Here is a 26,172-nt window from a genome sequence, read left to right as displayed (position 1 = left end):
ATAATAGTCATCATTAATCAATTAGAGTTAAATATAAAAGGCTAGAAAACAGTACATGCGTAGCTTTGCATGCATTTTTAAAGCAGCTGCACCTCCTTCACATGGTTGGTTTACTATTCCCAGTTCAAAACTACTATAAAGTAAAAGCTGATATTCATGCATTCTCTTGTCCCACTCCCAACTCTGTTGTCACCATGATGAAGGACAAGATGAACAGAGTGATGTGTTTTTCGTGTTTGGTAAATCCTGTCAAAATTTTACAATTATTTAAATAGATACCTATGGCCATTCCATGGCTTTTACTAAGCCTTTCATGCTGCATACTATAGATAGCATGCCTTATTTTATAATCGGAAAAAACATAAATGTTTACATGATAGTAACGAAAACCCCAAAACATCATGGTGAAATATTTGCTATAAGTCAAAATGCAGCACACAGAAAATGCTAGAAGAAAGTACTACAAAATGATAATTAGTTTTGTTATAGTAGTAATCAGTAGGCAAAATTCTAAGATGCCCCCTGCCCTGATTTCTGGCCCCTGTAAGTATACACCTTGTATAATTCCTCATAAAATCCGCCTCGTGAGTGTGGGTGAAACTTTAGGAATATCATGATAATCATGCCTGTGATAATGATACTACAGAAGACTCCACTGTAGCAGAAAACTGCCATGAGGGGCCTATCTGAGCATGATAACAACAGACCCATCCTCAGCCCACAGCAAACTAAACTCAGTCCTACAATCATAAAGACTTGTATGTATTCAGCCAACAACCTCAACAAGAGCAGCTTGATTTCAAGCAGACAGCTGGAGTTCAGCCTGAGGATGGTCTTCAGAAGACTCAGCAAACCAGTGCCTGGACCCTGACCCACAGAAAATGGGAAATAGGGGTCAGTGCTATAGCATAGTGGGTAAAGCTGCCGCCTGCAGTGCCGGCATCCCATATGGGTGCCGGTTCAAGTCCTGGCTACTCCACTTCTGATCCAGCTCTCTCTGCTATGGCCTGGGAAAGCAGTAGAAGATGGCCCAAGTTCTTGGGTCCCTGCACCAGCGTGGGAGACCCGGAAGAAGCTCCTGGCTTTGGATCGGCACAGCTCTGGTCACTGTGGCCAACTGACAGGGAAATAATTTATCTGGCGGATGGAAGACCTCTCTCTGCCTCTCCTCTCTCTGTGTAACTCTTTCAAGTAAGTAAATAAATCTCAAAAAAAAAAAAAAAAAAAAAAGGAAAAGAAAAAATGGAAAATAAATGTGTCATTTCTAACTACAAGCTAAGTTTGTGACAGGCTATAACACATCAAAAGAAAAAAAACTACAACAGTTAAAGTCATGAAAGATTTCTGCTTGCATAACATCTGTGAAATTTTTGTTTTCATAAATATTTGAGAAATTTATTAATCCAAATCAGAAATTATTTTCTAAAAATGACTTCTTTTTCAAATAATTTTAGGTGAAAATAGAAATTCAATGTTTTATATATAATAAATAAAATAAATACTAACAATGGTTTCACTGATAAAGTAATTTAAAGAACTCCTTATTAACCAACTTATTTTTTTATAGATTTATTCTATTTATTTGAAACAGAGTTACAAAGAGGTAGAAGCAGAAAGAGAGGTCTTCTTCTTCTTCTTTTTTTTTTAATTTTTTGACAGGCAGAGTGGACAGTGAGAGAGAGAGACAGAGAGAAAGGTCTTCCTTTGCCGTTGGTTCACCCTCCAATGGCCGCTGCGGCTGGCGCGCTGCGGCCGGCGCACCGCGCTGATCCGATGGCAGGAGCCAGGTGCCTCTCCTGGTCTCCCATGGGGTGCAGGGCCCAAGCACTTGGGCCATCCTCCACTGCACTCCCTGGCCACAGCAGAGAGCTGGCCTGGAAGAGGGGCAACCGGGACAGAATCCGTTGCCCCGACTGGGACTAGAACCTGGTGTGCCAGCGCCGCAAGGCGGAAGATTAGCCTAGTGAGCCGTGGCGCCGGCCAAGAGAGGTCTTCTAACTGCTGTTAACCAACCCTAATACCTGGGAACCAATATACCTTCTTACAAGTTTGACTTCAATAAATCAAAAACTAAGCAATCACTATGCAAAATTTCTCACTTGCTAACAGGTTCCTCCTACTCTATGCAGCTTGATCTCCCAAGAGAATTTCAGTTTGGGATACAATCAGATATAAGCAACAAAGTAACACGAAAAACCCGATGCAACTGAAGTAAAAAATGACCAGAAAACTGTGACATTAGAACTCACAACAACAAATTCCACTGTAAGAAAAACATAAGACCAAGTTATTATTCTTTAGTCTCTTTAGAAGCTCCTTTCAAAATTTTTCTGTCTTAAGATTTTTAAATTTTTTGTAAAAACATGTCTGAAATAAAACTGTTAAATAATACAATCTTGGTTATTTACACTGAAGTAGCAATATTCTTGAACAATCCAGAATGTTTTAAAGAGCAAAGGTAAAATGGAGATGTTAGACATTCTGAGGACACCCCAGATTAAACAGTTCCCCATTTTATGCTAAAGCGTCAGAGAGGCCAGAATTGTGGCCCAGTGGGTAAAGCACCGCCTGCAGTGCTGGCATCCCATATGGGTTCCAGTTGAAGCCTGGCTAGTCCGGCCTAGGAAAGAAGCAGAAGATGGCCCAAGTCTTTGGGCTCCTGTACCAGCGTGGGAAACCTGGAAAAAGCTCCTGGCTCTTGGCTTCAAATCAGCACAGCTCTGAGACATTTGGGGAGTGAACCAGCATATGGAAGACTTCTCTCTGCCTCTGCCTCTCTGTAACTCTGCCTTTCAAATAAATTAATAAATCTTTAAAAAAAAAAAAAGTGTCTGGGGCTGGTACTGTGGTGTACCAGGAAAAGCCTCTGCCTACAGTACCAGCATCCCATATGGGTGCCGGTTCAAGTCCAGGCTGCTCTACTTCCAATCCAGCTCTCTGCTATGGCCTGGGAAAGCAGAAGATGGCCCAAGTCCTTGGGCCCCTGCACCCACTCAGGAGACCCAGAGGAAGCTCCTGGCTCCTGCCTTCTGATCAGCACAGCTCCAGCCATTGCAGCCATCTGGGGAGTGAACCAGCAGGTGGAAGACCTTTCTCTTTCTTTTTCTCTAACAACTATGCCTTTCAAATAAATAAATAAATCTTTAAGAAAAAAATTGTCAGAATAAAAACTTGAGAACAAAGTGTCTCAAAGTCATCTTTGAAACAATCTATGTAACTGCAAACACCAAAACACAAAATCTGAAATGCGAAAGTTATCAAAATGTAGTAAATAATTATCTTTTTAAAAATTCTCACAACTTTATTTTTTCCTGTTTTCAAGTATTTTAATACAGAACCAGCCATTGCCTACAATGCTGGCATCCCTCTAGGGCAAAAGTTCCTCTCCCAGCTGCTCCACTTCCAATCTAGCTCCCTGCTAATGCACTAGGAAAGCAGTGGAGGAAGGCCCAAATACCTGGGCCGCTGAATTGCCCTAGATATTGTGGCAATTTGTGGAATGAACTAGCAGATGAAGAGCTCTGTCTCCCCTAACTCTGCCTTTCAAATAAAATAAATAAATATTTTAATACATGAAAACTGGATCATATGAAACAGCATTTAAAAAAATGCAAATTATAACCTCAGAATTCATCACTCATGCAAAAATAAGCTCATTAGTGTTGGGTACTACAAATACAATGCAACAAGGCAAAGCCTCTATCACAGAACTTAGGGTCTGCTTTTGGAAGCCAAAAATATGCTAATAAACCAACAGACACAGTTTGCAGAATGTAAGAGTACACAATGAAGATAATAACTTTGTGGTGAACAGTATGCAAATATTGTGTACCCATCTCAGAATCTAACATCTAGAATCCCTTTTATTAAAAGTACAAGATATTAAAAGGAGAAATGGTATCTATTTTCCTAAAATTATAAACCTGAAAGTATGCAAACACCTATCTAATAAAATTAAAATGCATATGTGGTTTATAACTAATTATCCTTTCCTAAAGGCTACAAGCATTTTCACATAAATAATTAACTTTTATATTATTAAGCAGAATATCCCATGTCTGAACATGGCAACTGTCTTAAGTTATCATTATAGTTTTGAATTTGATTTAAAAAAAAAAAAAAAAAGATGGGTGGAGCCGGCACTGTGGTGCAGCAGGTTAACGCCCTGACCTGAAGCACTGGCATCCCATATGGGTGCCGGGTCTAGTCCCGGCTGCTCCTCTTCTGATCCAGCTCTCTGCTATGGCCTGGGAAAGCAGTAGAAGATGGCCCAGGTCCTTGGGCCCCTGCACCTGCGTGGGAGACCTGGAAGAGGCTCCTGGCTCCTGGCTTCAGATTGATGCAGCTCCGGCCGTAGCGGCCATCTGGGGAGTAAACCATTGGATGGAAGACCTCTCTCTCTGCCTGTGCTCTCTCTGTGAAACTCTTTCAAATAAATCTTAAAAAAAAAAAAAAAAAAATAGAAGATGGATGGGCATCTGGCAGCACTTGGGTAACAGGAACCCAAGTACTTGGCCCACGTTGGTGTGACTGGGTTCACATCCCAGCTCTGCCTCTGCTCAAATACTTGGGTTCCTGCCACCACACAAAGACCTATTACCAGCTCCTGGTTTTGACTAGGCACAGTTCAACTCTGGCTCTGGTAGACATTGGGAGGAGTATTCGAACAAGTGGATGAAAGACCTCCCTCTCAGTCTTCCAAAGGATTCGAAGTAAATAAACTCCAAAAAATTTTTTGGAGGAAAACACTTATTTTGGAATCTAAATAATTTGAACCTGCATTTAAATAAAAAAGTATCATCTCTAAAAAACTCATTAAAAACTCAATTTAGGCCACAAAAATGTATTTGCTAAGTCCTTTAATTCAACACAAATCTAAATCCTTGCAATGAAAGAGATCCAAGAACACCTTTAAAAAGTACCTGGGCTTTACAGTGCAGGCCAAGAGGGAGGGTGCCGACTAAACAGCCTCTCTTTCTCTTTCACTGCCGACAAACAAAAACCCAGACTAAATACAAAAAGCTGAAACTCAAGAGTGAAACAGCAGGCTAACTGGAGTCTGGAGTCAACCTGAATAATGACTAGTGAAAGCAGGGGAGGAGCTGTGTGTGGGAGCTGGACTTCAGTGTTTTGTTTACCACCTTGATCTTCTAGATTTCACCCCAGGGCTGACAGAATCACAGAATGGTACAGCAGTACTGGAAGAAGCCCTGTGTAGACTAGCCAGACAATGACATGAAAGGACCTCTCCGTGCTAAAGGACAGAAGAGGACACGAAGGTCTCTCATTTCTCTCCAGGCCTGCTGCCCAAGGATTCCAGGGTAGCCCCTGTTGTACACTGGCATCCAAAACTCAAGAGAAGACCCATTCCTGAGCAAAGAAAACAAGGAACAGGAGCACCTGTTACCCATTCATGAAGGGGGGACAGGGTTCCCACAGTGGTCCTCTCCAGCCAATTCATCCTGAAGGCCACGCAGGAAAAGAAACTTGACTTTTTGGGCAGAGGAAAATGAAAAACACAAAAGGAGCTCTAGGGTCTCAAGAACATATGGGAATCCTAGAGAGCGCAGCAGTGTGTGTAAATCAATCTCTGGGCTCATCCTGGAATTGTGTCTGCATGAAACAGACCCAAAGAAGCACAGCAAAGGCCCTGAGAATTAAATTCCATGTAAACCACTATCCAATTAGTAGACTAACTCACAAGTGGAATGTGCACTAGGCACATGTAATGAGCAGAGCAAATGCTTTGAAAATGAACTAAGTCTGAGACCAGCACAAAAAGAACCTTTAACCTGAATATAACCAGGGTGAATGCCTGATAAATAGAAACATTCTCTTTTTGAGTTAAATGAAGTCTTCCAATATTATACCAATAATGTCCAGTATACAAGCAACATACACAACAGTACAAAAATCACACACATACACACACACACACACAGACACATAAATTTATACACTGCTCAATGCCAATGACAGAAGTTGGAATTATCCAAGAAGTTATAATCATCCTCAGCAAGGTAAACGGAAACACTCTGAAATAAATTCAAAGACAGAAGTTTGCCTCAAAGAGAAACTACAAAAACAAGAGCAACTGGAAATTTCAGAACTGAAAAATACAGTGTCTGAAAGAAAAAGGTAATATGGAGTCAATACAAGAGCCATGAAATTTTTACTAGTGACTTTACATACTTTAAGAAGTCAAAGGCGGGGGCCAGCTGGAGGCTGATCAAGTTAAGCTGCTGCTTGTAATGTCAATATCCCATATCAGAGCAGGGGTTTGAGTCCTGGCTGCTCAGTTTCTAATCTAGTTCTCTGATGATGTGCCTAGGAAAGCAGCCGCAGATGGCCCAAGTGGTCCCTGCCACTCATGCAGGAAACCCAGATACAGTTCATGGCTCCTGGCTTGGGCCTGGCCCAGCCCTGATTACTGCAGTACTTGTGGAGTGCAATCAGCAGATAAAAATCTCTTTGGGTCTCTCCCTCTGTCACTCTACTTTCAAATAAATAAATAACTATGTTTAAAGGCCTAGTACATTTTATTTCAGGCCATTTGTTCCATTCAGATGGTTTTCTTTTTTTTTTTTTTATTTAGTAAATATAAATTTCCAAAGTACAATTTATGGATTACAATGGCTTCCCACCCCCATTCAGATGGTTTGCAAAGCATAATCCAGTCAACATCTTGATAAACACTTTTTCAAGGCAATTCTCACCCAGAAAAACAAAAAATAATGAAAAGACTGACCAATCTTGTATGATATCTTTTTTTTTTTTTTTTTAAAGATTTATTTGAAAGACAGAGTTACACACAGAGAGGAGGAGGGAGGGAGAGAGGTCTTCTACCCACTGGTTCACTACCCATATGGTGCAAGGACTTGGGCCATTTTCTACTGCTTTCTGAGGCCATAGCAGAGAGCTGGATCGGAAGTGGAGCAGCCAGGACTAGAACTGGAGCCCATATGGGATGCCAGCACTGCAGGCAGTGGTTTTACCCGCTACGCTACAGCACGGGTCTACGTATGTGACTACCGGATCATGACACAAACTATATTTCTTGCTGCGGGTTGTGGTAAAAAATGTATTTATATTTTTTAAAAGACACTGCTGCAGCCTACAGCGCTTAACAGACAGTATTAAAATCAGTTACAGGGAGTAGGTAAAGCCACCACCTACAATGCCAACATGCCACATGAGCACCGGTTTAAGTCCCAGCTGCTCTACTTCTGATCCAGCTCCCCGCTAATGTCCCGGGAAAAGCAGAAGATGGTTCAAGTGTTTGGGATCCTGCCACTCACATGGGAGACCCAGATGAAACTCGTGGTTTCAGCCTGGCCCAGCTCTGGCTGTTGTGACCATCTGGGGAGTGAACCAGTGTGGATGGAAGGAAAATATATCTTTGTATCTTTCTCTGTGTAACTCTGCCTTTCAAATAAATAAATCTTTAAAAAATAAAATAAATTACAAGGAAAAGGAGAACACTAATAAATTCTCTCTAAATAATACTGCGGGCCAAAGATTGAATCTAAAGTTCAATCTCTCTTTTTTAAAATTAGAGGCTCTGCCTTTTTAGCTTTCTTAACTTTTATTTATTTTAACTTTAAAAGCAGAGCAACATGGAGAGGGAGGAAGGAGTGATCTTCCATCCTCTGGTTCACTTCCTAAATGCCCTCAACAGCCAGGGCTGAGCCAGGCTAAAGCCAGGAATCTGAGTAGTCCACCTGGGTGGCAGGGGCCCAAGCACCTGAGCCATCAACTTCTGCCTCCCCCCAGGCTCATCAGCAGTAGCTGGATGGGAAGTGGGGAAAAGACTCAATCCCAGGCACTCTGTTATAGGACGCAGGCATTTCACGTGGCAGGTTAACCCTCTGTACCACAGTATCTACCCGATAGCAAATATCCAGACATGCAAAATACACAGTGTACTAAAGTAGGGTTTTTCTCTTGTTATAGTCAAAAACAATAGAAAAAAGGATTGGCTTTTGTATCTAAAGTCAAATCCTGCTACCAGTGATATATGTACATGCATGGGTGTATATGTGCATGTACATGTACTGATTGATCAATCTATCTATCCAATCCCTCTGTCTCTACCCATCTGTGCATTTAGGAAAACTTTGGTCTTACAAACTAAATTCTTCAAACAGTGGCCAATACAATTTTTTTTAATATCTACAATATCTAAACCAGTTACACATATTAGGTGTTCAGATATATAATGATTTGACTTTGATAAAGTAGCTTACTGAGGGAGCTGTCATTATGGCATAGCAGGTAAAACCAATGCCCACGACACCAGCATCCCATATGGGCACCAGTTCATGTCCCAGCTGCTCCACTTCTGATCCAGCTCCTGGCTGACGGCTTGGGAAAGCAGCATAGGATGGCCCAAGTGTTTGGGGCCCTGCCGCCTGCCACCCACATGCGAGACCTGGATGAAGTTCCTGACTCCAGACTTCAGCCTGGCCCAGCCCTAGCCATCTGGGGAGTGAATCACCAGATGGAAGGTTTCTCTCTCTCTCTCTCGCCTCTCTATCTGTAACTCTTTCAAATAAAATAAAAATAAATCTTTAAACAAATAAATGAAGTAGCTTACTGGGTTCTAAAGGCAATCAGATGACCAAATACAAGCAAGCAAAACAAATTTGTGTAACTGCCACAATACTAAATTTACTCAAATCTAGATGACAAAATTTTAACTAAGGAAGTGGAATGTCAAAACCATGGTTGAAGACATTAATTTCTCCCCCCCGTACCTATAATCCTATAATCATAGATATACACAATTTATTTCATCCTGAAATAATTCCCGTATCACCTGTACAACAATCCTTGCACACAATTTCCAAATTTGTTTTGATAATTAATCATGACACTCTAACTCACATTAATAAAGTGTCATCACCAAGGTAAAATCAACTAAAAATAAGAATTGGGGAATGCAAAACCAAATTCAAGCTAAATGGTGACTTAGGTCCAATGAAACCAACACCCATTGACTAGCTATTGAAGAAAGGCACAGTACTAAGCCCTTTAGGAAGCAAACAAAAAATACTAGCAAGATCCAGATCTCAAATGTCTAACAATCCACTGAGGTTGAAGAAGACAGTCATACATGTACAGTTATTATAATATAGATTCCTAATTCTGATTTACCACTGTCAGCCTTGACAATCACTACTAATCATAAAAGTTTCCAAAACATAACACAGGTACTTTGTGGATACATCCACATGCACGTTACATACTATTTATAATATGTACATTAATCTTAACTGTTAGTGACTTGGCATCTTTGGTGTTCATCCCCTCCTCACCTTCATATCTGCATTTAACAGGTAGAACATACTTAATAGGTATTTAAAAGTGGGGGGAATCCAAAAGGGCCTCTGATTTTGCTTCATGAAAACAGAGGCACACAATGCATGTCAGTGCCAAAATAAGTTCTACAAGAGGATGTCTTCAGACTCTAAATGAATTTACACTCAGTTGGAAACAAGAGAGACAAGATTTACTACAGAAAACAGGGCTGCTGCCTGCAAGGCCGGCATCTCAAAGGAGCACCAGTTTGAGTTCACTTCCTCTTCAGCTCCCTGCTAATGCCCCTGGGAAGGCAGTGGAGAATGGTCCAAGGGCATGCAAGATGTAGATGGAGTTCCCAGCTCCTGGCTTCATCCTGGTCCAGGACCATCCTTGTTTAGCCCTGGTCACTGCAGTCATTTGTGGAGTGAACCAGCAGATGGAAGCTCTGTGTATCTTAGCTCTCTTTCTATCCCTGTAACTCTAGCTTTCAAATAAACAAACAAGGAAGGATGGATAAAATGGAAGTGAAATGGGTAAATGGGCTTACTGGAGTAAGAAAGGCATTCCTGTCATAGCTGATTTTGCTTCCACACCAGTCCATCTTCACAAACAGCACACAAAGGGGTCATTTCCTAGCGGAATGAGTTAGAACCTCAAAGAACTCGAGGGTTTCCTACAGGAAAGTCCCTGAATTCCAGAACCAAGAAGACACACAGATGGATATAGAGTGCACAACTTTAAATATAATAAGCCCTTCTGTTTCACTGCATCGTGTACATAATACATTAATATATTTACAAATATCATTTTACAAAAAGACACACATCTATGGCACCAAAAATCTACAGAATTGAATAATGGTTAACCTGAAAGGATTTTGGAAGTATAAAGTGATCTTGGAGTCAGCATTATGAGCAGTGGGTTAAACAGCCCACCTGCAATGCCAACATCCCATATAAAAACTCGTTCAAGTTCTAGCTGTTTCGCTTCCTATCCAGCTCCCTACTAAAGAGCCTAGGAAGGTAGCACATTCTTGGGCCCTTGCACCCATGCTGGAGACCCACTGCAGCCATCTGGAGAGTGAACCAGCAGCTGAAAGATCTCTGTTTCTCCCTCTCTCTGGAACTCTTTCAAATACATAAATCTTTTTTTAAAAAAGTACAAAGTGATCCAGGCAAAATTATTGTTTGAAGAGTTTAACTGAGTAAAAATTAATCTAGCAATCTAAGGAATCTCATTCTATTATATGAACTAGAGAGAAAGAGAATATCAAATTAAAAACCAATTAAGGGGCCAGTGGTATGGTGTAGTGCCAGTTCTAGTCCTGGCTGCTCCAGTTCCCATCCAGCTCTCTGCTATGGCCTGGGAAAGCAGTAGAAGATGACTCAAGTCTTTGGGCCCCTGCACCCGCAAGGGAGACCCAGAGGAAGCTCCTGGCTCCTGGCTTTGGGTCGGCACAGCTCTGGTTGTTGAGGCCAACTGGAGAATGAACCAGTGGATAGAAGACCTCTCTCTCTCTCTCTCTCTCTGCAATTCTTTCAAATAAAAAAATAAATCTTAAAAAAAAATTTTAAATGGCCATAACAAATCAGGGCAGAAGGGATGAGGGCACAGATTAAAATAGCAATATTGGAAATAAAAAAGAAGAGAATGATGTAAAACTTTTTTTTTTTTAAGATTTATTTATTTATTTGAAAGGCAGAGTTATAGAGAGGCAGAGGCAGAGAGAGAGAGAATTTTCTTCCGTACTCTGGTTCACTCCCCAAATGACCACAACAGCCACAGCTGTGCCAATCTGAAGCCAGGAGCCAAGAGCTTCTGGGTCTCCCATGCACCTGGGCCATTCTCTACTGCTTTCCCAGGCCATAGCAGAGAGTTGGATCAGAAGTGGAGCAGCCGGGTCTCGAACAGGCCTCCATATGGGATGCTGGTGCAGATGTAAAACATTTTTAAAAAGTCATTAAATTTTGGGACTGCTGTTACGTCACAGGAGGTTAAGTTGTGGCCTACAATGCCAGCATCCCATATACACACCAATTCAAGTCCCAGATGTTCCACTTCCGATCCAGGTCCCTGCCAATGTGCCTGGGAAAGCAGAGGACGACAGCCCAAGTGCTTGGGTCCCTGCACCCATGTGGGTGACTTAAGAGTTCTTGGCTTCTGACTTCAGCCTGGCCCAGCCTCGGCCACTGTAGCCACTTGGGGATTAAATCAGCAAATCAAAGATCCACCTCTCTTTCTCTCCCCCTCTCCTCCCACCCCATAAAATCTTCCTCTCAAATAATTTTTTAAAACATGGGATTTTATGACTGACACAATATGGATGAAAAAGAAACATCTAGAACCCCAAGTTTTCAGGCCTGAATAATTGGGAACATGATTTTACTGTCAACGTAAAAAGGAAATGTGAAAGAAAAGAAATATGTGAAGGAAAAATAAATTTAGATTTGGAGTGACAGCAATTTAATTCTCAAGTGCTAATAAGCCAAAAATACCTAGAAGATATAGAATTCTCAGAAGAGAAAACTCAAAAACGTAAGTCATTCCTGTAGAGTTTAGAAGAAGAGATAAGGAATGAACACTGAAGGATAAACATCAGCGGGCAAATAAGCAAAACAAGAGCCTACTATGCCTAAGGGTATCACCAACACAAAAATTTTAAAAGATAGGCAGTTGCATTAGTATTATTCTCTTTTTACAGATGCATAAACTTAGGGTATATGACAATGAAAAGACATATTGTTTAATGGCTTCATCTACATAACCAAACACACTTTAATCAAAAGACAACATTACAAATCAACTAACACCTACATGAGTTCCATGCAGTCCTTACTAAGGATGAAGTCTTCAAACCCTCAACAAGGAAGGTCCCTTCCTCTACAAGATTTAAATCAAATAATGTTGAATCAGACCAACTCCTCTCTTCTCTCAAAAGCTAAGACATGTCCTTTTTTGGGTTTGGAGAAAATAATTTAGTGGTAAGTGTTCACTGTGAAAAACTGAAAACTTACTAGTAAAAGCTCTTGTTCACTGCAACCTATTCTACTACTCTCCTCAGAAATAACCACTATCCGGCATCTTTCTATATGTTTGTATAAATATTGTGAACATGTGAAATTAAACAAATCTGGTGAAAAATTACACTTACTACTAAAGTTCATTTTTGTTCAAAGTCCTGCTGAATTTAGTAAACATTGAAATTATTTATTTCTTACGATTTATTTAATTATTTATTTGAAAAGCAGAGTTACAGTGAGAAAAGGAGAGAACAGAGATCTTCTGTCTGCTGATTCCCTCCCCAAATGACTGCAAGGGCCAGGGCTGGATCAGGCAGAAGCCAGGAGCTTCATTCAGATCTTCCATGTGGGTGCAGGGGCCCAAGCACTTGGGCCATCGTCTGCTGCCTTCCCAGGCCATTAGCAGGGAGCTGGATTGGAAGTTGAGCAGCCGGGACAAGAACCAGCACCCATATGTGATGCCGACACCCCAGTGGCTTAACTCATTGCACCACAACACCAGCCCCTATCAGTGATGACCCATATACAGATCCAAAATAATTATGCTCCATATTTTGTTGCTGTGTTGTTCAAAAATCTTGTTTGATTATTTTCCTAATTCAGAAAGTATATAAAACATTATCTAATACTACCTTTGTAACTCCTAACTTCTATAGCTTTTATCTAGTAATAAAGTTCAAGGAATGGGCAGGAATTTAGCACAGCAGTTAAGATGCTGCTTGGGACACTTGCAGGTCATACTGGAGCACCTGGTTCCAGTCCTGGCTCCTTCCAATCCAGCTTCCTGCTAACGAGCATCCTGGGAAGGCAGCAGGGGATGGTTCAAGTACATGGGAGAACCTGGACTCAGTTGTCTCGATGCTTTCAAATAAAATGAAAATAGGTACAATTTAAAGTATAAGAGAACAGGCATTCAGCATAGCTGTTGAGAAGCCCACATTCCACAGACTCGGAGGGGTTAGACTGTCCACTCCAGCTTCTCACCAATGCAGACTCTTGTGGCTGCAGTAATTAATTTGGGTTTCTGCCCCAAGCATGGGAGATGTGGTTTGTATACTTGACTCCTGGCTTTCACTCTAGCCCAGCCCAAGGCAAAGCAAGCACTTAGTAGTGAACCAGAGAATGGAAGCTCTTTGTATCTCTCTAACCAATGAAGCTTATCTTTTTTTTTAATTTTTAAAAAGACACTTATTTATCTGAAAGGCAGAGTTATGGGGGAAGTGGGGAGGCAGTACCCACTGGTTAACTCCCCCAAATGGCTCCAACAGCTGGGGTTGAGGCACACTGAAAACTAGGAGCCTAGAACTCCACCTGGGTCTCCTACAACATGGCCTTCAGCTGCCTTCCCAGGTGCAACAGGAGGGAGCTAGGAAGGAAGTGGAGCACCCGTGACTTGAACTGATGGCTTATATAAGATGCCAGCCAACATCACGGGTGGTGGCATAACTGCTGTACCACAGTTCTGGCCCCTAAAGTTTATTTCTAAAATATGTTATAATATGAAGCATTTCCCAGGGTAACAAAAATATCCTTAATGATGCTGCAATGCTCCAATTCCAGAGATTCTCCTGGTTCGTTTTTCTGATAGGCAGGAAGAGACAGGGAAATAAAACTCCCATCTACCAGCTCATTTTCCAAATGCCCTGAACAGCTGAGGATGGGTCGGGCCAAAGCAAAGAGCCTGGAACCCAATCCAGATTCACCCAGCCACATGGGTACAAGGGTGAGAGCCATCACCTGCTGCCTGCCAGAGTATACACCAGCAGGAAGCTGGAACTGGATAGAGCTGCAACTCAAACAGGCACTCTGATTTCAGACATTATACCACCCCGAACGTCCAACCCCAGGTTTTTCTTTAAAAAAACTGCTTTACCTAGCATTCTGTGGCCATCCAAATACTCAAAAAATTATTAGATTTTTAAATATTCAAACCAATACTGAAAAACAGAGAAGTCACCAGTATGACTTTTTAAAATGAATAACTGAGGGGCTGGCACTGTGGTACAGCAGGTGAAGCCACCGCCAGCAGTGCCAGCATCCAATATGGATGCTGGTTCGAGCCCCAGCTGCTCCACTTCCGATCCAGCTCTCTGCTATGGCCTGGAAAAGCAGTGGAAGATGGCCCAAGTCCTTGGGCCCCTGCGCCCATGTGGGAGACCCATTAGAAGCTCCTGGCTCTGGATTTGCTTAGCTTCGGCCGTTGCAGCAATCTGGGGAGTTAACCAGCAGATGCAAGAAAGACCTCTCTCTCTCTCTCTGCAACTCTGCAAATTAATGGATGATCTTTAAAATAAATAAATAAAATGAACAACTGAAGCTAAGAAAACAATTAGGACACCTTTTCATTAGGACTACTATTTAAGGGATCCTACAGGTTACCTTGTCTACTCCCATTTCACGAATGATAAAACCATCACCTCCTTCCTTGCAGCCAACTGTTTTCTATCACATCTCTGACAGCAGCAGTATTACAGCCTAGCCATGGTTTAAAACACTAGTATCAGGAGCCTTCTAAAGATTAGTGTATAGGTAACTAAATGAAATAGTTACAAAGTAGCCATCATTATTAAAATGTGAAAACCAGAAAGGTGTCAAATATAGCCACTGCATTCCTTTCTTACAAAGTACAGCTCAGGCCACCTGAGCTTTGCACTTGGGCTCATGAACTTCTCAGTGTTGTCAGAGTGAGCTACTGGAAAACGACAACCTAAGAGTTGCAGTGCAGCACCTCCCTGCCAAGGAAAACTTCTTCCATGGCACCCTATTCGAGAAGCAGGAGAGTAGCAGCACCATGGTTTGTTCCTTATTCTGCCCCAGGGTAAGCATGAAATGAGGGGCCCAACATTCTAGCATAGCAGGCAGAGCAGCTGCTGCGCATGATGGAGGCTTCCCATGAGCTATCATTCATGTCCCAGCTGCTCAGTCCCGATCCAGTTCCCTGCTAATGTGCCTGGGAAAGCAGCTGAAGATGGCCCAAGTGCTTGGGACCCTGCACAAGAGACCCAGCAGCAGCTCTGGGCTCCTGGCTTCAGCCTGGCACTGCCCCAGCCACTGCAGCCATTTGGGGAGTGAACCATCTCTGTCCCTCCCTCTCTCTACTCTGCCTTTCAAATACACAAAGTGTTGTTTTTTTTTTTTTTTAAAGGGGGGGGGGGGGATGAAATGATAATCATCTACTAAAAACCAGAAATTCCTACTCATCCTGTACCAAACAAAAATTATCAAAAATCACATTCAAAATAACCTATGAGGAAGGCCAGCACTGTGGCATAGCAGGTAAAGCCACCACCTGTGGTGCTGGCATCCTATACGGGTGCCAGTTTGAGACTCAGCTGTTCCACTTCTGATCCAGCTCTTCTATGGCCTGGCAAAGCAGTAGAAGATGGCCCAGGTCCTTGGGCCCCTGCACCCACATGGGAGACCCAGATGAAGCTCTTGGCTTTGGATCAGCGTAGCATTGGCTGCTGCAGCCAACTGGGGAGTGAATCAGCAGATGGAAGACCTCTCTCTCTCTCTGCCTCTCCTTTTCTCTCTATGTAAGTCTGACTTTCAAATAAATAATCTTTAAAAAAATAACCTGAGGGAAAAAATGAAAATGGTGAACTGAGACACAAAGGATATAAATTTGTTCTAATTTGGCCACTAACTATGTGCTCCTAATAAGCTGTGATGATAACAAGTTTCATCACTTCTGGGATCTTGATTCCTAGCTATAAAATAAATCTATTTAATGACAATAAGTCTTACAGAACTAAAATTTTGTAATTTTTTTAAGCATGGAAATAAACAAGGAGTCCAATTACAGAATCACAAACTTAGTTATACTGGCAGCTTGGAAACATGTAATGGTTTGACTTGACTGTAATGGTTTTTTAGCTACTCAACTCTAAAACAAGATTACAGAAATGATTCTCCACTAAAGAAAATAAAACACAGAGACCAGCATTGTGCTGTAGCAGGTAAAGCTGCCACCTATAACACCAGCATCCCATATGGGTGCTGGTTTGTGTCCTTGTTCTATTTCCAATCCAGCTCCCTGCTAATGGCTTGGGAAAAGCAGCAGAAGATGGCCCAAGTGTTTACGTGCCTGCCACCCACACAGGACACCCAGATCAAGCTCTTAGCTCCTGGCTTCAGCACTGCTCAGCCCTGGTCATTGTAGCCATCTAGGGAGTGAACCAGCAGATGGAAGATCTCTCTCTATAACTCTGACTTCCAAATAAATAAATAAAACAAAAAATAAAAACATGTTATATAATAAGCACTCACATATATGAAAATAACTTCAGCTTATACTTTCTCTAGAATTCAATCTACTTTCATTTCAGTTCTTTCTCATGTATTTTTTTTAAACACCCAAATAAAAACACAAATGTTGTCTCCTCTAAGTTTTAGAACTAGTAATAGGTCGGCGCCGTGGCTCACTTGGCTAATCCTCCACCTGCCGGAACCCCAGGTTCTAGTCCTGGTCGAGGTGCCGGATTCTGTCGCGGTTGCTCCTCTTCCAGTCCAGCTCTCTGCTGTGGCCCAGGAAGGCAGTGGAGGATGGCCCAAGTGCTTGGGTGCCTGCACCTGCATGGGAGACCAGGAGGAAGCACCTGGCTCCTGGCTTCGGATCAGCACAGTGTACAGGCCGCAGCATGCCGGCCACAGCGGCCATTTGGGAGGTGAACCAACGGAAAAGGAAAATCCTTTCTCTCTCACTAACTCTGCCTGCCAAAAAATAAATAAATAAATTTTTAAAAATAGTAATGGTGAAATGTTAAATAAAAATAATTTATTTGAAAGCTTCTTCCTAACAAGTACCCAAAATGGTATTAACTGGTATGTCTCAAATAAATAAGGGATTTGTCTAATGATTCAATAATTAAATTCACAATTCCATATTCAAAATATATTGGTTACAACAGAGCTAAGGATGGGAAGGGCACTGTGGCAAAGCAGGTTCAAGTCACGACTTGGGACACCTACATCCCAAATCACAAGTCAGCTTCCTATCCAGTTCCCTGATAATGCACCTGGGAAGCAACAGATGATAGCTCAAGTATGAGTCCCTGACACTTACATGGGAAACCGAGCTCCTGGCTTGGGCAGCTATCTGGGGAGTGAACCAGTTGATGGTAAATAGCAGATTCATTGGTATCTCTTCCACCTTCCCTCTCCCATCCTCCCCTTTTTACTCTTTCAAGAAAACAAATCTTAAAAAAAAATAAAAATAAAAAAATAAGAGTAAAGGTAAAGGACCATGTGACTAAGAGAGTAAATAAAATGTCAAGTGATATCACTAGATTGATGTTAAGAAATGAAACAAAATGTACCTCAATTTTATTCAAGGACTTGCAATGTACTGAAGCTTTAAGCTTTAATCACATGCAAAAACATCTGGTTGTACAATTTAAAATCAAGCACAGTACTTTTAAATGTCCTTAGACTCGCAAACAGTAGGACAGAAATAAAGGGTCTAAGTTCAACTAAGAGAAAGACAAATATCCTCCGACTGACCAATCTGAGGAAGATGAAACATTCCAAGATTTTGCTATATAACCCTTTATATTATCTCCCTAGAAAATCGCAGCATCTTTTAAGTCTTCATTTCTAGTCTATTCTCCTGATCCATATATACAGCTGGCATCTCCATCTTAACATTCCACAGTACAATATTCAAGATGTGCAAAACTACTATTTTCAACAAAACGGCAACAATAATAGTCTTTTAGGTAATTTTAATCGCTGTTCCACAGAGAGAATCTTTGTTTTATTCTTGGTGAGGGGAAAAAATGATCCCTCATCCATACTCAACCCCAAACTATTTTTTGCTTCAAGCTTCTTGTGGCCCCTGATTTACCCATCTTGGTGACTGGCACCGTACCATTATATCGACCCAGTCACACAGGCCAAAGTAAAAATTATAGGTTTTGTGGGCCACAAATCTTACTATCTGATACTCTGCAGAAAGTCTGCTGACTCCTGGAGAGTCCACTCACAGAGAATGAATGTTCTATGAGAATATGCTCTTTAAGACTATCAGCAGAATCTGCACTATTAGAAAAAGATCTTTCACTTGAGCTCCTCTCTACATCTAAACCTCTGAATTTTGGGATGCTACTTGAAAAACTTTAAATAATAGTCTGTTATCTCTCTCCTTTTTAAACCAGAGCCTAAGTGGTTACAATGATGAAGGAAGGAACAAGTTAAGTGGATTGAATTAAAATTATCCTTAATGTCTCATATACTTAAAAAAAAAATAGGAAAAAACTCAAAATGAAATACAAGAAAAACAATTGAGATTAATTATATCTCAAATAGCTGAAAAATATTAAAAGAAAACTAAGCAATGTTTATACACAGTATTTTAATATATAAATAACCTCAGGCTAAACAAAAGATGAGATCTGTTTTCATAGACACATGCATAGCAATTGTGAAACTACTCTCTGTATTTTAGGAATGAGCAAATAGTAAGTAAATACAACACAGATAACAGAGGCCAGGTTTTTCAGTGTCAGAGAAAGGAATTAGATTTAGAAAGGGCCCTAGAGTATTAACCTGGAACTGGACACTTAACTCAAGGATTTTTAGACATATATACTACAGATAGATTTGGGGTATGTATGTGTATTTACATAGTGTATTTAAATACATAATGTCTAGCTCTATCTGTTAATAAAGAAATATCCACTAAAAGAAAGTACAGCTTCTTGGAGAAATGGCCAACTCCAGGGCTGAAGTTTGAGTATCTTTATTATACAAGAAAATAAGGAAGTACTCAAAAAATGATGAGCATTTGACAAAAGGGCAAAGAGCATGAAGAGGCTCTGATGAGCCAAAACTGAGACAAAGTATTAAAAAAAAAAAATGAATGAAAAGGAACGTACACATCATAAATATGAAGAAAGTAAAGCTCTTAAAGAATATCAAATAACAAATATAGAAGACATAAAATTGCCAGTTGGCAATCATCTTGTACTAAGTGATTCACTCAAGAATTGAATACATACTAAAACAAGCTGGTGAAAATTTGATGAGTAACACAGTATTTACATGTTACAAAAGGGAAAAGGTTAACTTTACAGTGGAGAAACATGGTAGCTAATATCCTTCTTAGTGGGACAAATGGACATCACATGCTTTCTGATGTGATGCAGTGAAAATGACTAATACCACTTCAGCAGTCTTGCCAAACACATAACATAAACCTAATCATAAACAGTAGACAGCATTAAAGAATTCTAAAATTAACTGGGCTATTCTTATCAAATATCATCTCAAAGGTCATGAAAGAGCAACCAACTGTTCCAGACTAAAGACTACAGACAAGTGAATGTGTGACACAGGACAAACTTGATTCAAGATGCCACTGGTACCATTAGTGAAATCAGAGTAAGGTAATGCACACAACAGAAACACCAATGTTACTTTTCTGATTTTGATCACTGTGGTACAGTTATGTAAGACATGCTTGTTTTTAGAAAGCATAACCTTTAGAAGTAAATGTTACCATGAGTTGAGTTTAATTTCAAAATGTTCAGGAAAAAAAGGTTTGTGTGTTTATATGTATACAGAGTAAGACAGTAAGAAAATAAGTGAGGTTAACATGAAACGGAGGAATCTGCACGATATATACACTAAAACTGTATCATTCTTGTAATTTTTCTGAAAGTGTAGAGCTAGAAAAATAAAACTTAGAAGAATAGGAATAGAAGAATAGGAAGTCTATTTTTGAACATCATGGCAGTAAAAAAAAAAAATGATGAAAATCAAAATCTCAGTTATGGTTCTCTTTTACACAAAAGAGTTAAGAAAAACATCTGCACCAGGGGTTGAAAACTCAGCACTTCTCATCTGTGCCCTAACACTGATATTTACAGCCTGCATTACTTTGGTCTTAAAAAAAAAAAAAAAAAATCACAATAATGGGCCTCAGTTTCCTTACTTGTAAAATGGGATAGCACCTACCTAACTATTCTCACAAAGTTATCCTAAAGACTCACTGATATTGACAATGGTTGAGGGGAAAACACGGCAGAACCTGAAACACCAGACACAGTCAACTCTCTGTACCCACGGGTTCCACACTGGCAGTAAGCCAACCACGGATCAGAAACAAAGAATCTATATCTATACTGAATACGTACAGATTGTTTTGTCATTCTTCCCCAAACAATATGGTATATAATAACTATTTACACAGCACTTATACTGTATTAGGTATCTTAGGTAGAGGTTTATTTAAAGTATACAAGAGGATGTTCACAGGTTACATGTAAATACTACACCATTTTCTATAAAGGACTTGAGCATCCAGATTGCACGAGAGGTTCCAGCACCAATTCCCCATAGACATGGAGGGACAACTGTCTTATGAAGTGGTTTTTAAACAAACGCTGGGTAAAGTAAAAGTATTTGAAAAACACATAAGCCAGACATTTTTCCATCACAGTGAGCGGCTGTTATATAAAGTAGACATCTGCTCAATCAGATGTTTTAGTTTGTAGAAATTTTACTTACTCAATAGTCATTCTGAAGAGGAAAAAAAAAAGACTAAAATCTTTTACTCCAAACAATTTTTTACCCTTATACTTCAAGTATCTCAATAAACACCTAAATCTAATTCAAAACACTTAAATCTAATTTTTACCATCAAAATTTAACATCAAAACCATTACTAAATAAAAGTCATTAATTAGGGATTTTTGGTAAATCTTTTGAGATACTACAACTATCACTACACCAAAATCTTTATATGATTTCCCAAGTTCTAAACATTAAAGTACATGACTCAAAACTTTCATCCTCCACTTGATAGCTATCCAAACAAACCCAGAAACACCAATTTTTTTTCACATCCTTAATCAGGGAAAGTTTATTTTTAAAACAAAACTGCTTATCAGTTTTCTAAATTCATAAAGCTTTGGTCATCACTTAACAAAAGGTACATGCAGGAACTAGTTGATTGACAAAAGAAAAAATCCTTAAAACCATAGTTTAAAAGAAATCCCAAATGTGCATTCCAAAATATCCAACTTATTTTTGTTAAGTATATGATCCCAGTTTGGTATAAAATAAGGATGTAGCTAGCCATATTTTTCAGTTGTTAGAAAAATATTAAGAGTTAACAGTTTTGTTTAAGTCTACTGTTAAGGCTCTATTTCGAGCAGATAAACCATCTGGACTCTGGGGACAGAATGATGAGAATGGACCAGGCAGGACTGAGGCGAGAGAAGCGCTACATCAGCCCAGTTCCTAGCAAAGAAGCCATCCAAGGGCCAGCAGAGCTGGCTAAGCTCTGGAGCAAGTTCATTAGGCACAGTGCTGATGAGGCAAAAGGAGAGAGATCACAAGAATGTCAAGTCTAAGAGGTTATGGTTTTTGCCTGTCTGGTTTACCACTGTATCCCAGGAGAAAAAAAAAGAAAAAAAAAAAACCTGACACAAAACCAGCATTCACTAAGTCTTAATTGAATGAATGAATGAATGAATGAATAAAAGACATGAAACTCCAGGTCTTTCAAGACAATTTACATATATTACATTAAGTTGCAAAATTATTTTAGAAACACATTTGGCATGCATTACCCTAATAACTGTCATCAGATAACATGAAAATTCAATTTCTCATTCCTGACTGAGGTAATGTTCATGTTCTTGAAATATTTCTTGACCTGCAACATGTATTTTAACACATTTACATACTCCTTCCTAAGTTTATAATACAGCTGTATCAAACTCTCATAAAATAGAATTAGACAAAATAAATGCACAAATCAAACTCAGAAAGAATAAATGCATTATGTTTACAACTAAACTTAAGGCAGAATTAATTCAGGTAAGAAATCCAGGCTATAGACATATTTGTAATCCACATTTACTTCACATAATAGTACCCTCTACTACAATCTGCTCCTCTCTAATTAGAAAATCAAAATTTGCTTTAGCCTTTTCTTCTCCATTCCTATAGCATGTGTGCCAATAATTTATCATCTTATAGTTTGAAGAACTTCCTCAAAAGATAAGATGTATTTAATTTTCAGCCATCAAATTAAGGGGTCTACACATCCCACTCAAATTAGGTTTTCTTTACCAAAAAAAAAAAAAAAAAATACAGTAAAACTCTGTGGAGCAGAATATAAGTAAATGTAACAAGATCTTATATATGATTTATGCTTACTATTAAGTGCATTAATAGTTTTTTTGGAAGAAATTCCAAAATTTCTTGTGCAGAAATTCAACTTAATCCCTAAATGCTCTTGAAGATTAGTAATATATTCTAAGTGACAAATTTCATTCTGCTTTCCAAGTACGACCATATAATCAATACATCATTTCACTACCAATTTAAGCCTAAAAGTTCCCAAAGGGCCTGCCTTACGTGGGTTATAATCATCTTACTATGCTTCTTGTGTCCATGCTGCTGGAAAAGCAGTCTGTACAAGCAGGAGTAGAGGCACAATCCTGAGAGAGAGGAGTAGAGAAAGATGTTGAGAAAACAAAACCAGATAAAATGAGCTCACTTGAGTGTGCAGGAGCTCAGGCAGTGTTCAAGGTCAAGGTTGATTACATTCTCATACCAATATGAGTTAGAAGTTCTCCAATAACAGCAAAACTGGCCCTAGAAAGAGATATCTGAAATTGCATATACAAGCAGTAATACCACTAACTCTGAGTTACTGATATCCCTTTTAAAAACACAGCCAAAGAGCATGAAATGACTATTTGGGAGATGGGGGAATCAAAATGTCTATAACAAACTCTGTGTAAATAAGTCTAGAATAAGATGATATGAATTTCAATGCTGCCAAAATATTTTAATTCTTAATGATTAAGACTGTAGTACTCAAGTCAAACAAAATCTGAAAATATTTATCAACAATCCCAACTTTGTTTGTATCCTTAAATATTTAGTGTAAGAAAAATAATTTTACTGTATACCATCTTAAACTGAAAAACAAAAGTGGATTTGCAAATAGAAACCATACTTACTATATAACATAAAATTCAGGATGAATTGAACCTAACTGGAATCTTCAACACTGTAGCCCCTTCTCACCTACCTCCCTCATAGTAAGAAGTAAAAATCATAAACAGATCAGAGTCCTGTTTAAAATTTCTGCCTAATCTCTTATACCATTACAGTGCCATAAAATGATCTTTAAAATAATGCTTAGACCTACAAAGTTCTCAAAAAAAAAAAAAAAAACTAACTTTACACCAAATTAACTACAGTTCCACTAACAGGGAGCCCAAATATCTAAGTTGGTCATTTGTTTTAAAACCAAATGTCCTGGAATGCTAACTGTCTTGGCCAAGGCCTTTCCACTATCTACTGTATCACCTATCCACTCACTCAGGAAGTCTTTATTTGGTATTTATATTATTATTAAGATACTGTGCTATGTACCAAGGATATGAAGTATTGAGGATACACAATCACCATCCTCACCCAGCTTACAGTATAGTGTAAAGACTAATACTAATTACTAAAAATTATAGTAATCACTAGACAGGAAAGTGTTTTAAGACAGTTTAATGAGGGGCCCAAGTCAGTGAAATCAACTAAGGTCATACTTTACTACCACCACAGGACATCTGGTAATGCCTGGAGGCATTTTCAGTTGGCACAATTTTTTTTTTAAGATTTTTCTTTTTTGAAAGGCAGAGTTACAGAGAGGAGGACACAGGCAGAGCAAGATCTTCCATCCACTGATTCATTCTCCAAATGGCTACAATGGTCGGGACTTGGTCAGGCTGAAGCCAGGAGCCTGGAGCTTCCTCTAGGTTTCCCACTTGGGTGCAGGGGCCCAAGGACTTAGACCATCTTCCAACGCTTTCCCAGGTATGTTAGCAAGGAGCTGGAATGGAAGAGCGGCAGCCAGGTCTCGAATTGGTGCCAATACGGGATGTGGACATTGCAGGCAAAAGCTTAACTTGCTACACCACAATGCTTGTCCTGGTTGTCACAATTGTGGAGGGTGGTACAGACATCCAGTGCATGTAAGTCAGGGATGCTACTATACACCCCACAATGCAAAGTACCATTCCCTACAACAAGTAAGTATCCAGCCTGTGGCTCACTAGGTTAATCCTCCGCCTACAGCGCTGGTATCCCATATGGGCACCGAGTTCTAGTCCCAGTTGCTCCTCTTTCAGTCCAGCTTTCTGCTGTGGCCCGGAAGGGCAGTGGAGAATGGCCCATGTCCTTGGGCCTCTGCACCCGCATGGGAGACCAGGAAGAAGCACCTGGCTCCTGGCTTCAGATCGGCACAGAGCTAGTCGTAGCGGTTATTTGGGGAGTGAACCAACGGAAGGTAGACCTTTCTCTCTGTCTCTCTCTCTCTGTCTATAACTCTACCTGTCAAATAAATAAAAAATTAAAAAAAAAAAAAGTATCCAGCCTAAAATATCAACAGTGGGCTAAGCCTCAGCCTGCAACATTGGCATCCCATATGGGCACCAATTCTAGTCTGGGCTGCTCTCTGCTATGGCCTGGGAATGCAGTAGAAGACAGCCCAAGTGTTTGGGCCCCTGCACGCACTTAGGAGACTCAGAGGAAGCTTCTGGCTTCAGATCAGCTCAGCTCCAGCCACTGCAGCCATTTGGGGAGCAGACCAGTGGATGGAAGACCTTTCTCTCTTGTCTCTCCCTCTCTCTGTCTCTAACTCTAAATAAATAAATAAAATGTTTTTTAAAAAATAAGATATCAACAGTGCAGAGTTGAGAAACCATGATCCAAACCACTGGGGCAGGGAGAGGTGCCTGAGCACTTTCTTGCTTTATGACATCAAGTGTGCTTCATCTGGCCTGGCTGATACAACTGCCCAGAACTCCTTCTAGAAAACAAAAACAGGAAAGAAAAAGATAGATTCCCTGGCAGATGAAAATGAAAGAAAAGTGCAATGTTTCATAGCTGCTTCAAATAAATTCTTTTGGAACCACAGATAAACGGGAAAACACACATCCTGAAACCCATTTCACACGTTTTCTCAACCTCTCTGCCATCTCCACTTTCTCTGCAATCCCCGTCTACTACTAGACACTGGTGGAAGATTACAAAAAGGCCTATAGTCAGACAAAATACCCTCTCCTGGGACAAAGTCGGAAACGTGTACTAGATGTTAAACTAACTGGACAGTCTTCATCCTTACTTCAAAAAAGCTAATCAGAGTGTCTTAAAGCAAAACAAACAAATCACTAAGGATTTAGATATACTTAGAAGGTAAAAGGGAACAGGAAACTCTCAATTTACGAACCAAAGTAAATTCCCAAATGAAGCTAAAATTATTTTTTCTGACACATCTCAAGCCTACATTTCTGGTCCTGCTTCTTTCCACTCAGCTTACTGAAAGCGTCAAGAGGAATGGATTCGGGGGTGGGAGACTATAATTATTCACAAAATCACTGACTGCTATTCGATTGTGTTAAAAATGTGTTATCTTTTTGAAATGTGATAACTGTATTGAGACAACATATCTTGTAAAGGCCTAAAAAATTAAAAAGAATTCAATACAGAAGCAAAACTTATCTCTTCCAGTTACTATGTCTAACTTCCAGTTACTATGTCTAAACATAACTAAGATTAATAGATTCTTATATTCCTGTATATTACAGTTTCTCTGTTGTGAAATGCCTCCTGAGTTGACATTTTCTAAAGGAAAGGATCATACACTGCCATTCTCATTCCCTACCCTATTTGAGGGAGGGGAAGAAAGGAAGACAGAGACCCTACTAGAATGACCTCCATATAAGTGTGATCACTCTCCTATTTTTCCTTCTTACTTCTACTTACTTCTATTCATTTGAAAGACAGAGAGCACACTCCTACCTACTGGATCACTCTCCAGATGCCCACATAA

General features: G+C 40.0%; 1 protein-coding gene across 6 annotated transcripts in view; it reads right to left on the bottom strand.

Moving 5' to 3' along the window:
• Positions 1–26,172, bottom strand: part of SCAF8 (SR-related CTD associated factor 8) — a 229,752-nt gene that overhangs the window by 199,467 nt on the left and 4,113 nt on the right. For 4 of the 6 annotated variants that reach the window (XR_009865532.1, XR_009865531.1, XM_062186966.1 and 1 more), the window contains exon 2: positions 22,712–22,774. The exons of 1 other annotated variant lie outside the window; for it this stretch is intronic. Coding sequence is in view for 3 of the 5 variants with exons in the window: in XM_062186966.1 (XP_062042950.1) it covers positions 22,712–22,774 (63 nt within the window). In the remaining 2 variants the exon portion in view is untranslated. Of the gene's footprint in view, positions 1–22,691; positions 22,775–26,172 lie in introns of those variants that run through there. One more of the 6 variants, XM_062186969.1, reaches the window with a different exon arrangement.

The sequence above is a fragment of the Lepus europaeus genome, chromosome 3 (assembly GCF_033115175.1).
Source record: "Lepus europaeus isolate LE1 chromosome 3, mLepTim1.pri, whole genome shotgun sequence".
Lineage (NCBI taxonomy): Eukaryota > Metazoa > Chordata > Mammalia > Lagomorpha > Leporidae > Lepus > Lepus europaeus.
This window is presented reverse-complemented; position numbering and strand designations above follow the sequence as displayed.